Source organism: Wickerhamomyces ciferrii, contig 00207 (genome assembly GCF_000313485.1).
Source record: "Wickerhamomyces ciferrii WGS project CAIF00000000 data, strain NRRL Y-1031 F-60-10, contig 00207, whole genome shotgun sequence".
Classification (NCBI taxonomy): Eukaryota; Fungi; Ascomycota; class Saccharomycetes; order Phaffomycetales; family Wickerhamomycetaceae; genus Hansenula; species Hansenula ciferrii.
In genome coordinates, this window is record NW_011887533.1 from 17,414 (window position 1) to 29,699 (window position 12,286).

At 33.5% G+C, this 12,286-nt stretch overlaps 5 protein-coding genes across 5 annotated transcripts; all 5 read left to right on the forward strand.

Moving 5' to 3' along the window:
* Positions 1–174: 174 nt before the first annotated feature.
* MEP2 (ammonium permease MEP2) lies at positions 175–1,647 on the forward strand (the record flags this gene model as incomplete). The annotated part of the gene is made up of 1 exon (XM_011274127.1): positions 175–1,647. The coding sequence occupies one exon, from the start codon at positions 175–177 to the stop codon at positions 1,645–1,647; it is 1,473 nt and encodes a 490-aa protein (XP_011272429.1).
* A 543-nt stretch (positions 1,648–2,190) lies between these two features.
* On the forward strand, positions 2,191–3,603 carry BN7_5274 (Thiol-specific monooxygenase; the record flags this gene model as incomplete). Its single annotated transcript, XM_011274128.1, has 1 exon — positions 2,191–3,603. The coding sequence occupies one exon, from the start codon at positions 2,191–2,193 to the stop codon at positions 3,601–3,603; it is 1,413 nt and encodes a 470-aa protein (XP_011272430.1).
* A 1,527-nt stretch (positions 3,604–5,130) lies between these two features.
* On the forward strand, positions 5,131–6,567 carry BN7_5275 (Ammonium transporter 1 member 2 2; the record flags this gene model as incomplete). The annotated part of the gene is made up of 1 exon (XM_011274129.1): positions 5,131–6,567. The coding sequence occupies one exon, from the start codon at positions 5,131–5,133 to the stop codon at positions 6,565–6,567; it is 1,437 nt and encodes a 478-aa protein (XP_011272431.1).
* A 323-nt stretch (positions 6,568–6,890) lies between these two features.
* On the forward strand, positions 6,891–7,901 carry WSS1 (metalloendopeptidase WSS1; the record flags this gene model as incomplete). Its single annotated transcript, XM_011274130.1, has 1 exon — positions 6,891–7,901. One exon carries the CDS (start codon positions 6,891–6,893, stop codon positions 7,899–7,901), a length of 1,011 nt encoding a protein of 336 aa, XP_011272432.1.
* A 2,447-nt stretch (positions 7,902–10,348) lies between these two features.
* Positions 10,349–11,812, forward strand: BN7_5277 (Zinc finger protein; the record flags this gene model as incomplete). Its single annotated transcript, XM_011274131.1, has 1 exon — positions 10,349–11,812. The coding sequence occupies one exon, from the start codon at positions 10,349–10,351 to the stop codon at positions 11,810–11,812; it is 1,464 nt and encodes a 487-aa protein (XP_011272433.1).
* Between the last annotated feature and the right edge of the window lie 474 nt (positions 11,813–12,286).

Below are 12,286 nucleotides of genomic sequence, written 5' to 3' on the forward strand. Positions count from 1 at the left end.
ATCCATATTTTAAAAATTCTCGTCAGACTTACGTGGGAACCTTACATCCATGAAGGAATGTACTTGTGAATAAAATCGTATAAAACCCCTTGATCTCCCTCGAGAATCTTCAATTTATTGTTTTCGTATTATCAATTTATACATCATACACATATAAATAATTGAAAATAAAAAATGTCTGATGAATTTAATGGTACACCAACTGAAGTTGGTACTGGTGGTGATTCACTAACAACAGATATGAACAAACAATTCAATTTAGCTGATATGGCTTGGATTGGTGTCGCTGGTGCCTTAGTCTGGATCATGATTCCAGGTATTGGTTTATTATATTCTGGGTTATCAAGAAAAAAACATGCTTTATCATTACTTTGGGCCTCAATGATGGCTATTTCAGTTGTCTCATTCCAATGGTTTTTCTGGGGTTACTCTTTAGTATTTTCACACAATGTTTACGGTTCATTTTTAGGTTCTTTACAATTTATTGGGTTTAGAAATGTTCTAGGTGCACCATCAGTTGTTTCTTCTGTTCCTGATGTTTTATTTGCATTTTTCCAAGGTATGTTTGCTTGTGTTACAGGCTGTTTGATGATTGGTGGTGCTTGTGAAAGAGCTAGACTTGGTCCAATGATGTTTTTCTTATTCATTTGGATTACAATTGTTTATTGTCCAATTGCATGCTGGACATGGAATCCTGAAGGTTGGTTAGCTTCATTGGGTGGATTGGATTACGCTGGTGGTGGTCCAGTTCATATTGCTTCAGGTCATGGTGCCTTAATTTATGCTTTAATCTTAGGTAAAAGAAATGACCCAGTTGCTAAGAAAGGTTTACCAAAATATAAACCACATTCAATTACTTCAGTTGTTTTAGGTACTGTCTTCCTTTGGTTTGGTTGGTTTGGTTTCAATGCTGGATCAGCTGGTAATGCCTCAATTAGAGCATGGTATTCTGCAGTCAGCACCAATTTAGCAGCCGCTGTTGGTGCTTTAACTTGGATGTTTGTTGATTACTTCAGATCAGGTGGTAAGTGGACCACCGTTTCATTATGTTCAGGTGCTATTGCAGGTCTTGTTTGTATTACACCAGCTGCTGGTTTCGTTCCAATTTGGTCAGCTGTTATCTTTGGTGTTGCAGGTGGTGTTGCTTGTAATTTTGCAGTTGATTTGAAAAACTTGATTCATATTGATGATGGTTTAGATGTTTGGGCTTTACATGGTGTTGGTGGTTCAGTTGGTTCAGTCTTAACTGGTATCTTTGCAGCTGATTACGTTACTGCTTTAGATGGTGCTACAATTATTGATGGTGGTTGGATAAACCATAATTATGTCCAAGTTGGTTATCAATTAGCTGGTATGTCTGCTATTATTGCTTGGTCATCAATTTGTACAGCTATTATCTTATTGATTCAAGATAAGATTCCATTCTTAAAATTAAGATTAAAACCAGAAGAAGAAGAATTAGGTACTGACGCTGCACAAATTGGTGAATTCACTTATCAAGAAGATGAAATCTATATTCCAGAACCTGTTAGATCTCATACATCACAAAAAGTTCCAGCTCAACATGCTTTGATTGATGATCAAATCAATACTGATGGTACATCAACCGGAGGTGAGGCTGAAAAAAAGAATGATATCATCGTCTAATCGACCTAATAATAACTTAATATTTATATGTCTTAATGTTTAATAAATAATGCTTTTGATTTTGTTTGACAAGTTTGTAAATTAGTGATATTCTGTAACTGATCATGAATATCTTTCGGGTCGTGATCTTATGAATCGGTATCTATACGCATTATATTTTATGATACCATGATCCATGTGAAATACCAAATTAATATACAAGCACAAAGGTTCAACAGAACAACACCATGATTCTCAATTATACAATAGATCAATACCTCATTATATCATGATTTAGGTCATGTGAGATTGAGTGATTTGGCGTGAATAATATTACTATGAATTATTTATTCGGCGTTAAGTTGAGGCGTTACCTACATACAAAATGAAATATAATTTTAACCGTTATCGTATCAGATTTAGATCGTAAGATTGAACTTGGAGACGTTGAAAATTAAGTATATCTACAGACTAAATATTAAATATATTTCTAATAATCAATTGGTTCTTGCAGAAATATTAGAGTGGTTCTTTCTGAAAATCCAATAATAAGTAACCCTTAAGATGAGAACAACTTTGATACTTAGATCTAAGATCAAAGATATAGCTGTGATTGGTGGTGGTCCATGCGGTGCTGGTCTTACGAAGGCATTATTAGCTGAAAACTCATTTTCTAAAGTTAAAGTCTATGAAAGACGTCACAAATTAGGTGGTTTATGGAATTATACTGGATTAAAATCTAAATGTGACAATGTTGTCAGTGTACCCTCAACAGATCCTAGAAGAACAATTCAAAAGTTAAAATATGGGGACAAAAAGTTTTTCGAATCACCTGTTTATAAATATCTTGATGCTAATGTTCCAAAAGATTTGATGGCTTATAAAGATCATCCATTTGGCGATGATATACCTTTATTCCCTCGTCATGAACAAATTTTGAAATATATTGAAAATTATTCAGAAAGTATAAAAGATCAAGTCAGTTTTGAAGAAGAAGTCACAAGTGTTTCATTTGATAAAGAACAACAAAAATGGAACGTGATTTCCAAATCTTTGAATACCAACGTGGAAACCAAAGAAGTCTATGATGCTGTTGCGATTGCAACAGGATCTTATGATCAACCAATGATCCCAAATGTTCCTGGTATTTCTGAATGGTCTAAACAATTTCCAAACTCAATTCTCCATGCTAAAAATTATGATGAACCTGCACAATTCCAAAATGATAAAACTATTTTAGTTGTGGGTAATTCAGCTTCAGGTGCTGATATTGCTTACCAATTGGCAACACATTTGGATAAAATAATTTATAAATCTGTAAGATCTGAAAATCCATTACCAGCTGGTAAAGATGAAAGAATTAAAGATGTTCCTGATCTATTAAGATTTGAACCAGAAACTAAAACAATTCACTTTAAAGACGGATCAAGTTTAAAGAACGTTGATAAAGTGATATTTGCAACTGGTTATTTGAAGTCAATCCCTTTTATCAAAGATGAACCATTGATTACAGATGGACAAAAAGTTCATGGGCTGTACAAACATTTAATCTATTATAATAACCCAACATTGGCAGTTATAGGATTACCAAGATTTGTATTACCAACTAGATTATCAGAAACTCAAGGTTGTTGGTTAGCTAGAGTTTGGTCTGGTAGATTATCATTACCAAGTCGTGAAGAAATGATTGAATTTGATAAATCAATTGAAGCACCAGAAGATAGAAAATACCATGATTTAGATTTCCCAAAAGATGTCGAATATTCAAATGAGTTGAATAATCAAGTGAATTCAGCTTTAGGTGACTATGGTTATTTTGCAGTTCATTGGGATGAAGAACAAACCAGGATTAGATCCGCTATTAAACAAATCAAAGAAGGTTATATCAAATACATGGCAGATAAAGGGAAACCAGCATACTCTTTGAAAGAGCTAGAAGAACAAGGATATTTTGAGTATCCTGCATCAAATAAATAGATTGTACATAAACTTAAATGGATAGAGATATAGAATGTATAGAACACATTAAAGTTCATATCGGTAATTACATACGCGTTGAACGAAACTAGATACGCCAGTAATCACCGCCAAAATCGTGAGGTTGATCTTTTTCAATTGAACTAATATATTATAGATAATTAGCTTATATACCGGGCGCATTTTTGACGCATTCGTGACGTCGTATAATGTTTAGCTGAGAGCTTTAACCCCATATGAAACTGCATTTGTTTATCAAAACATCAAAGTTACTTAAGATGTCATCTTGTGTCCTTCATTTGTCCGTCAGTAAAACTTGAAACTTGAAAGTTGAGAGTACTGAAATCAAAACCATTTAATTATGATCATGAAAAGTAGCTGATACATAATTATATCACGATAGAGCTGATATTAGCTGATGTGTTAAAGGCATAATATACAACTTATATGATCACTAGCTACTCTAGCGCATGGGTATACAAGAGATAAGCTTGCTATATTTGGCAAACTCACTGCTAATATATGAGTAGTTCAACAGTTCAACTATTTTTAAGGAGTTGATCAAATGGACATAATCGACATGAATATAAGTACTACCTTTAATGCCCTGTTCTGAATTTTGATATAGTCAGTTAAGTACCTAAAACTCCAGTTAAGTTTATTTATTACTCACAAATCAAATTTTGACCCCAGTGAGGAAAGTTGACACCTAATTCATGCGCGTACGTTTTATTTTTCCTACTTGAGCGCTACCCACTGGCCCTATCGTAACTGATGACTTATCTACACCTTTAATCCTATTGGAAAATCTCTTATCAGCAAAGATCACAAAATGGAATTGATTAATTATTATATTCAATGTTATACCATCAGGGATTGAAAGGGGTTAATAATCCAGACCATACCAAATTTATAAGTGGACCAATTTTCAATCAAAGCAAAACAGCTTATTTTGACATATCATGTACTATGTGAGTTTCAGAATAGATCAACATGGCTAGGGTACTGTGTATGATAAATGATATTTAAAATATAGATCTAGATGATTGGCTTCTAGCTTATTCCAGAAGAAATGCGCCCGTGATATATCTGTCGCACATTTGTGCGTCGACTTTAAGCTGCTCCACATTCATAGAGTTATCGGGTTATCTACTTCAAACTTCAAACCAAGACAATTGTCGTAGTAATTTTTTAGTTTGTGATCACATATAGGAAGAGTCGATAACATATGTACTGATAAGAGTTCAATGTTTGTCATAGTTCAGAACTTCAGGTGTTTTCTTCACAGTATACATGTGTATATATGACTAAATAAACACACTGTATGGTATAAAATTCTTGGAGTTTTCGCATAACAGGTGCAACATTGATCTCAAAGATTTGTTATCTATAAACTTTGATAAACCAATTTTAAAAGCCGAGAACATATTTAAAGACGAAGATGGACTTGCATTTGATCAATTGAACCCTTGAAATGTTTTGAGTCAAGCAAATTTGCTCATAGGTCCTGCTTAATATCCTATCACAATGTCAACACTAACCAAGCGAGCTATTGAGAATTATGATGAGCAAGTGGCATCGTTGGTTCCTGCTGATATGGCATATGCAGCAGTTGCAACAATAATGATCCTTTTAATCACACCTGGTATTGGTTTATTCTATGGTGGGATGCTTCGTGGAAAAAATTTCACAACAATGTTATTACAATCTTTTTTGAATACTGGTATTATAACAGTTCAATTTTTCCTTTTTGGTTTCTCATTAGCATGTTCAAATACATCATCCAGTGTTATTATTGGTAACTTTACTTATGGTGCTCTTCAAAACATCAGTGTTGGTCCACTCTCAGAAGGTGGTACTGTTCCTGCTATTATTACTTTCACATTTAATGCTATTTTTGCTGTTTGTACTGTTCAAATTTTCACAGGTGCTATTGCTGAAAGAGGTAGATTATTACCTTCATTAGTATTAGGATTCTTATGGTGTACCTTATGTTATTGTCCATTTGCTTATTGGACTTGGTCAACAAACGGTTGGTTGTATAAATTAGGTTCATTAGATTTTGCTGGTGGTGGTCCAGTTCATATCAGTTCTGGTACAGCATCTTTAGTTTATTCATTCTTCTTGGGTAAAAGAAAAGGTTGGATTGATGGAAAACCTCCAAAATATAAACCTTATTCACCAATACTATCTTTCATTGGTGCCGTTATGATTTACATTCCATGGTTATTTTTCAACAGTGGTACATTAACAACAGTCACAACACCAAAGACCTTATACATATTGACAAATACCCAATTAGCTGTTGGTTTTGCTATGGGAACTTATACTTTTATGGATTATGCCATCAATAAAAAATGGTCTTTATTAGCTGCATCTGAAGGTACAATTGTTGGTTTAGTCTTGATTACTCCAACATGTGCTGAGCTAGCACCATGGGCTGTTGCAGTAGGTTCAATTGTCACAGCAATTGTTTGCAGATCATTATACGACCTTAACATTTGGTTACAAATTGATGATACAACACATAGTTTTGTTATTCATGCTATTGGTGGTTTCATGGGTTCAATTTTCAACGGTCTCTTTGCATCACCAAATATCGCAGCAACTGATGGAGTCACAGAAAGTGAAGGTGGTTGGATCTTTCATCATTGGAAACAAATGGGTTATCAACTGGCTGGATCAGTTGCCATCATTGTTTGGACTGCTTTGATGACATATGCTTTATGTTTTATTATCAACTTAATTCCAGGATTGAAGATGAGAGTTTCAGAAGAAGCTGAAGAAATGGGATTAGATTGTTATGAAATGAGGGAATGGTCTGATCCATCTATTACTAGTGACATTTCTGATGTATCCCACGTTGAATATTTCAATGGTCAACAAGGTGCTTCATCTAACTCTAATTTGAGTTCCAATAACATTGAGCTTGGTGATGTTAAACGTCCAATAGAACAAGTTTAGAAGTAAATTTAGAAGTTTGAGCTGGTCTTATAAAAGCGAATAATATGATTCTTTGATTTTGATTTAATATAATTTCAGATTGTAGCTTAATTGTACCGTAATATCTTTGGTAAAGACTAAATTCGCGTAAGACGCGACTCTTCCCAAATCAATTTATGAAAAAAAAAAAAATCAAAATAAATGAAAACCTTATATACTCAAGATCATTTTGATAAATTAGTTGAATAATTGCTTTAGCTTTGAGATTCATACAACAGAAGCACTTAAAAGCCATCCAATACCACATGAACAGTATATGACATTTGAAGTACATTAACTCAGAAATGGTTGTGAAAGGGAGGTTCTCACGAAAAGCGCCACCACCAGAAATTACTATACCAAAATTGTTCAACAAAAATATCCACAATATAGCAGCTTTGAAAAGAAAACCACGTCAGCAGGATGCTTTGAATATCCTATATGAAATTGCAAACTTAGTTACACCCATAATGAAAGAATATGGCTTTACAGTGAAAAATTTATGTGAATTTTTTCCAAAAACTGATAATTTATTAGGTATGAATATGAATGCAGGTTATAAAATTTTTATAAGATTAAGGCCACCTTTCAATGAGAATGTTTTTTTACCAATGAATGAACTGATTGGTACTATGCTTCATGAATTAACTCACAATAAACATGGTCCTCATGATGCTAAATTCTATAAATTGTTAGACGAGTTGACCAACAAACAAGAAATTATAATGATTAAAGGTGGTCCAGTATTTGAACAAGATCCATTTGCAGGTTTGGGTAAACAGCTCGGAGGAAATAATCCATCTAATATTAGAGATGCAAGATTGAAAAGGTTGGACATCAAATACGTTGGATCTGTTCAAAAGCTTGGTGGTGATGATAATAATGGTAAACCTAAAACACAACAAGAATTAAAAGATCTAGTAAGGCAAGCTGCTATTAAAAGATATGAGGATAATAAATGGTGCCATGATGCTGTGAAAGGTGATTTACCACAAGATGATGAATTGGATATTATTGTTATTGATAGTGATAATGACAATGAAAGTGAAAATGAGAACAATGATAATGCGAACCCAAAACTAAAGAGAAGACATATAGAGAAACTTAAGTCCAATCAGATTATAACTTCCAAATCAAGCCCAAAACTGCCACCTAAACCCATTTCTACCAAGATGAATGGAAAAGAAGATGATAACGAGATAATAATTTTGGATTCTGATGATGATTCTGGTACAAAATTAAGCGAGGAGTCAGCTACCAATTCTTCTAAACCAACCGATGAACACGAGGAACTGATTGATTTGACTGAAGACTGAGGTCATTTGACAAACTAGTAATTCACAAATATTACAACATTGGCCATCATTGTTTTATAGATCTCATCTCACCCAACCACAAGCTTTGAAGATCATAATAATGAAGGATATATTCGTATAGTTTTACATCTTGATTGCATCTTCACAGATCGCATTCACCATTTATGATAGACAATCGTTAAAAAAATAGATATTTTTTTACACTAACTTATGGTAATACATAGTACGACATCTTTTAATTTATTGATGGATTGGCTAATGTCGACATTGTAGTTCTACTCTTAATTCTGAACAGGATCAACGAACATGATTAGTAGTCAGCTAGATCATCGTCGACGTGATATAGTTCAGTCTTTAATAATTTAGGCTCCAGAACCACCACCTGCTTCAATGCTTGTACGACAATGTTAATTCATTCATAATATTGACTATGATTTAAATATGCATCAGCTAAATATCCATTAATAAGAATTTAGAAACAAGATCTAATTTTCGGTTTAAGGCGCTAACGCACATATTATATAAAACTGCACACGGTTGAATTCTTAATCGGATCGATTAAATTAAAGCTATCCGATCATGAATTATACCGACGTATAAATATACTTCGTTTATACAAACGGCCAAACGTCGGTACAACAATCTAGATTCTAGAATCTAGACACTATTACAAATTAAAGCGTCATCAAATTTTCAATAATCTGCGCACTACACAGTGAAATTTGAACACTGCACATATAAAGAGAAAAAAATATTCTGATGTACTATGGCAGCTAATAGCTATACAACTATCATCACGATTCATGTTATTGCTAAGCTGAAAGCTACATCCAAGATATACACATATTCCCTCATTAACAACGTAGAAGTATATAGCATATAACTAGAGCTAATATATATAACTACGTTAAGTAGTTATATATTTTTGAATTATAACATGATCAGTAACGGGAACTAGTGTAGTACATGATTATAATTAACGCCACGGTTTAAATGGGCGCGGCCAATTCATGAATATGATCAGAACTTCATGGTACACAAGTAGATAGTTAATGGTTAATATTATCAGTCATGGGCGTTGGACGTATCAGCCATCTCTTTTGACATTAACAGCGCTACTGCAGTTCGATCGTTAACTGTCATCCTACACTTAGGCATAATATTTGACCATTCACGGAGCTCTGATTGATAATTATTGGGTGGAAAGCAAATTTTAACACCCCTAAAACAAGTTTGTTAGTAGATTGAATCTTGAATAATAGAGATCGATCATAATTTTGGGATGAATTATGTATAATCAGTACACAACTAACGGTTAAAATTTAACAGAGGTACCTCACATGGGCGATCTTAGCATAAATTTGAACGAATGATATGGCGTAGATTTGTAATTTTTGGGTGTTTTCTTAAAACCTGGGGATTAACTATGGGAATTTTGATCTCGAACGACAAACAGCTAGTTCATTGATCGACTCTTAACTCTTAACAAAAGCTGTACATATATGATATCGCAAAATCAACCAGTTAAGACCGCTTAACAGGTCTTAAAAAGTACAATTATAAGACCATAATATATACAAGGGTGTAATTTTTATCTATATATAGTCATTTCCAGAAATGCATACAGGTAGCACGTAGCGACATAGTACGCGTTCAACACATTAGTTCCGACAAGCTTTCAAAACTTCAGTCTTCAGCCCTATATATACTACAGAGGAATATTTTAGTTATAACTTACCAACTTACAACTTACAAATTAGTGACTGTTCCAGAATCGAGATTCACAATTTTAGTACAAGTACGGATTACGGATTAATCATTTACGTAGCAAAAAATTGCAATTGTCCACAGTTGAAAGAAACGGGTTTTTGAATTTTTCATCTAAAAAGGGAATTCGCGATTTCTGGCACAAAAAAATTTGTATGAGAAATAATTTTTGCTTAGAATTGAGTTCGCTGTGATTGGCTGACGATCAGATGAGCAAAAAGAAATGCGCGATTGGAGTTTATCTTCGTGCCACGCACATGATTACATAAACACATTTTGTATAAGCTATTTTGATATGGGAGTTGGATTGGGATACGTGAAGTTTGTAAAACGAAAGTGAGCTCAAGGATAGTAGAATAATCACCGTGTGAAAAGTTTTATCCCTGGTAATATCACAATCATTTCTATCATACTAGCATATTTCATTCATCAGTTGTTAGTTCAGACAGAGTTATAATAGCATCACTCCCACACATAGCTGGAATTGTCACATAGATAATAACTTATACATCATAAATTCTATCTTCTTTTGCAAGATCATTGAAAAAAAGTTTAATTAGCACAGATCATCGAGACAGAAAAGTTTTCTTTCGAAAAACAAACAACTTTCAATCATTTACATTCAACTTTCATTAAAGTTGAGTTCACACATTTCAAATTCAAAATTCATTTCATATAGCATGTCAACTACAGATCCAAATAATCAAAGTTCATCACCTCCCAACATCTGTGCTGTTACTTCACCAAATACTCAATCAACTGCACAAATTTGTTCAAATTGTTCAACTACAAAGACTCCATTATGGAGAAGAGCACCTGATGGTTCATTGATATGTAATGCTTGTGGTCTCTATTATCGTGCAAACAATTCTCATCGTCCAATAAACTTGAAGAGACCACCTCATGTTGTCACAGTGGGTCAAAATGATTCACATTCTGGTACATGTAAAGGTGATGGTCGTTGTAATGGGACTGGTGGTGCTGTTGGATGTAAAGGGTGTCCAGCTTTTAATAATAGAATTATAATATCAAATCCAAACATTAAAAAAGAAGATAGTCCAAGTGAGGGTGAAGTAAATGTTGAAAGTTTATCAAAAGATTCATTAATTAATGGTTCTAAATCTGACCAAATAAGGTCTCCAGATTCACCTCAATCAAATACTATACCATCATCAAATGTTATGGGTTCAGAACAATTGGAAAATGTTGCTATTGCTTGTACAAATTGTGGTACCACTGTGACGCCACTTTGGAGAAGAGATGATAACGGTGATACAATCTGTAATGCATGTGGTTTATATTACAAATTACATGGATTACATAGACCTATAAAGATGAAAAGAGGTGTTATTAAAAGAAGAAAAAGAAATCCTCATACTGGTGAATATGAAATTTCTCATACAACAACCAAAAAATCAAAATTAGATTCACAATCAAAATCACCAGTATCAATCCCACAACAAGTTCAGCAACCTATTTTAAATCAACCTCCTTCGTTTAATCCATCCGATTCAAACCTAAATGATGATCAGAATATAAAATTGCCACCAATAAGAATGTTACCAATAAATAATAATGCTAGTAACATTACACCACCTCACAATCATGATCATACATTTTCACCACCATCATCAAAAATACCAACATCAAATTCTTATCCTCCAGCTGTGGATTTCACATCAATGTTTGCAAAAAGATTTGGATCTAATAATCAACAACCTGAACAACCACTACATCCAAATTTTGAACAAACACCAGCTCAACAACAACCTTTATCAATCATCAATAGTGGATTTCCAAGAGCATCACCACCACATCAAAATAACACAGGGGAAGCATTAATAAGGCGCCCATCTCCAACACTTCCACCACATCAGCATAATTTTGACCGCAGTTCACCAACATTACCACCTTTGAACCAACAAAATATGAAAGTTTCGTCAATTTTGAATAACCCAGATACCAACTATTCACAAAGCTCATCTAATGATCAATATTTACCAGTTAGCTCAGTCCCATTTCAAAGTGCTAGTATACAAAATGGTGGTACAGGTACAGCTACGTCTGAGTTATCTAAAAGTAATGATGCATTATCTACATCCGATGATGATAAGAAGGATGATAATAGAACCATCCAGGTTTGATTACAATATTTATTTTATTAACAAGGCCATTTGCTAAATCAATATTGATGATTGATAATTAATTTATTCATTATTATTACCCAAAATTATTTATATTAATATACAGTGTACACATGATGTTATATTGATCAATATTCATTATATGATTTAGTATATATCCATGTGTATACGAAACTAGTTTTTTTCAGTTTTCGTCATGATATTTATGCCATTGTGTTCTTGTTTCATTATTCATCATGTTTAGTTCTTATATATTTATTTAGCAATTCATATGGCATTTTAACATTTTAGGAAAATAGTAATCGTCATCAAAGTCAGCTAAATCCACCCATAAGCTTAACACTTTGGTTGTTGAGCAGCTTAAGAGCGACTTCAAACTTTAAAACATGTTATACTTCAAGGTCCAAGCCCAACCGACCACTAGCGAGTTTTTTAAAAGTTATCTTCAAGATCAATTTCAGCTGTAAATATATA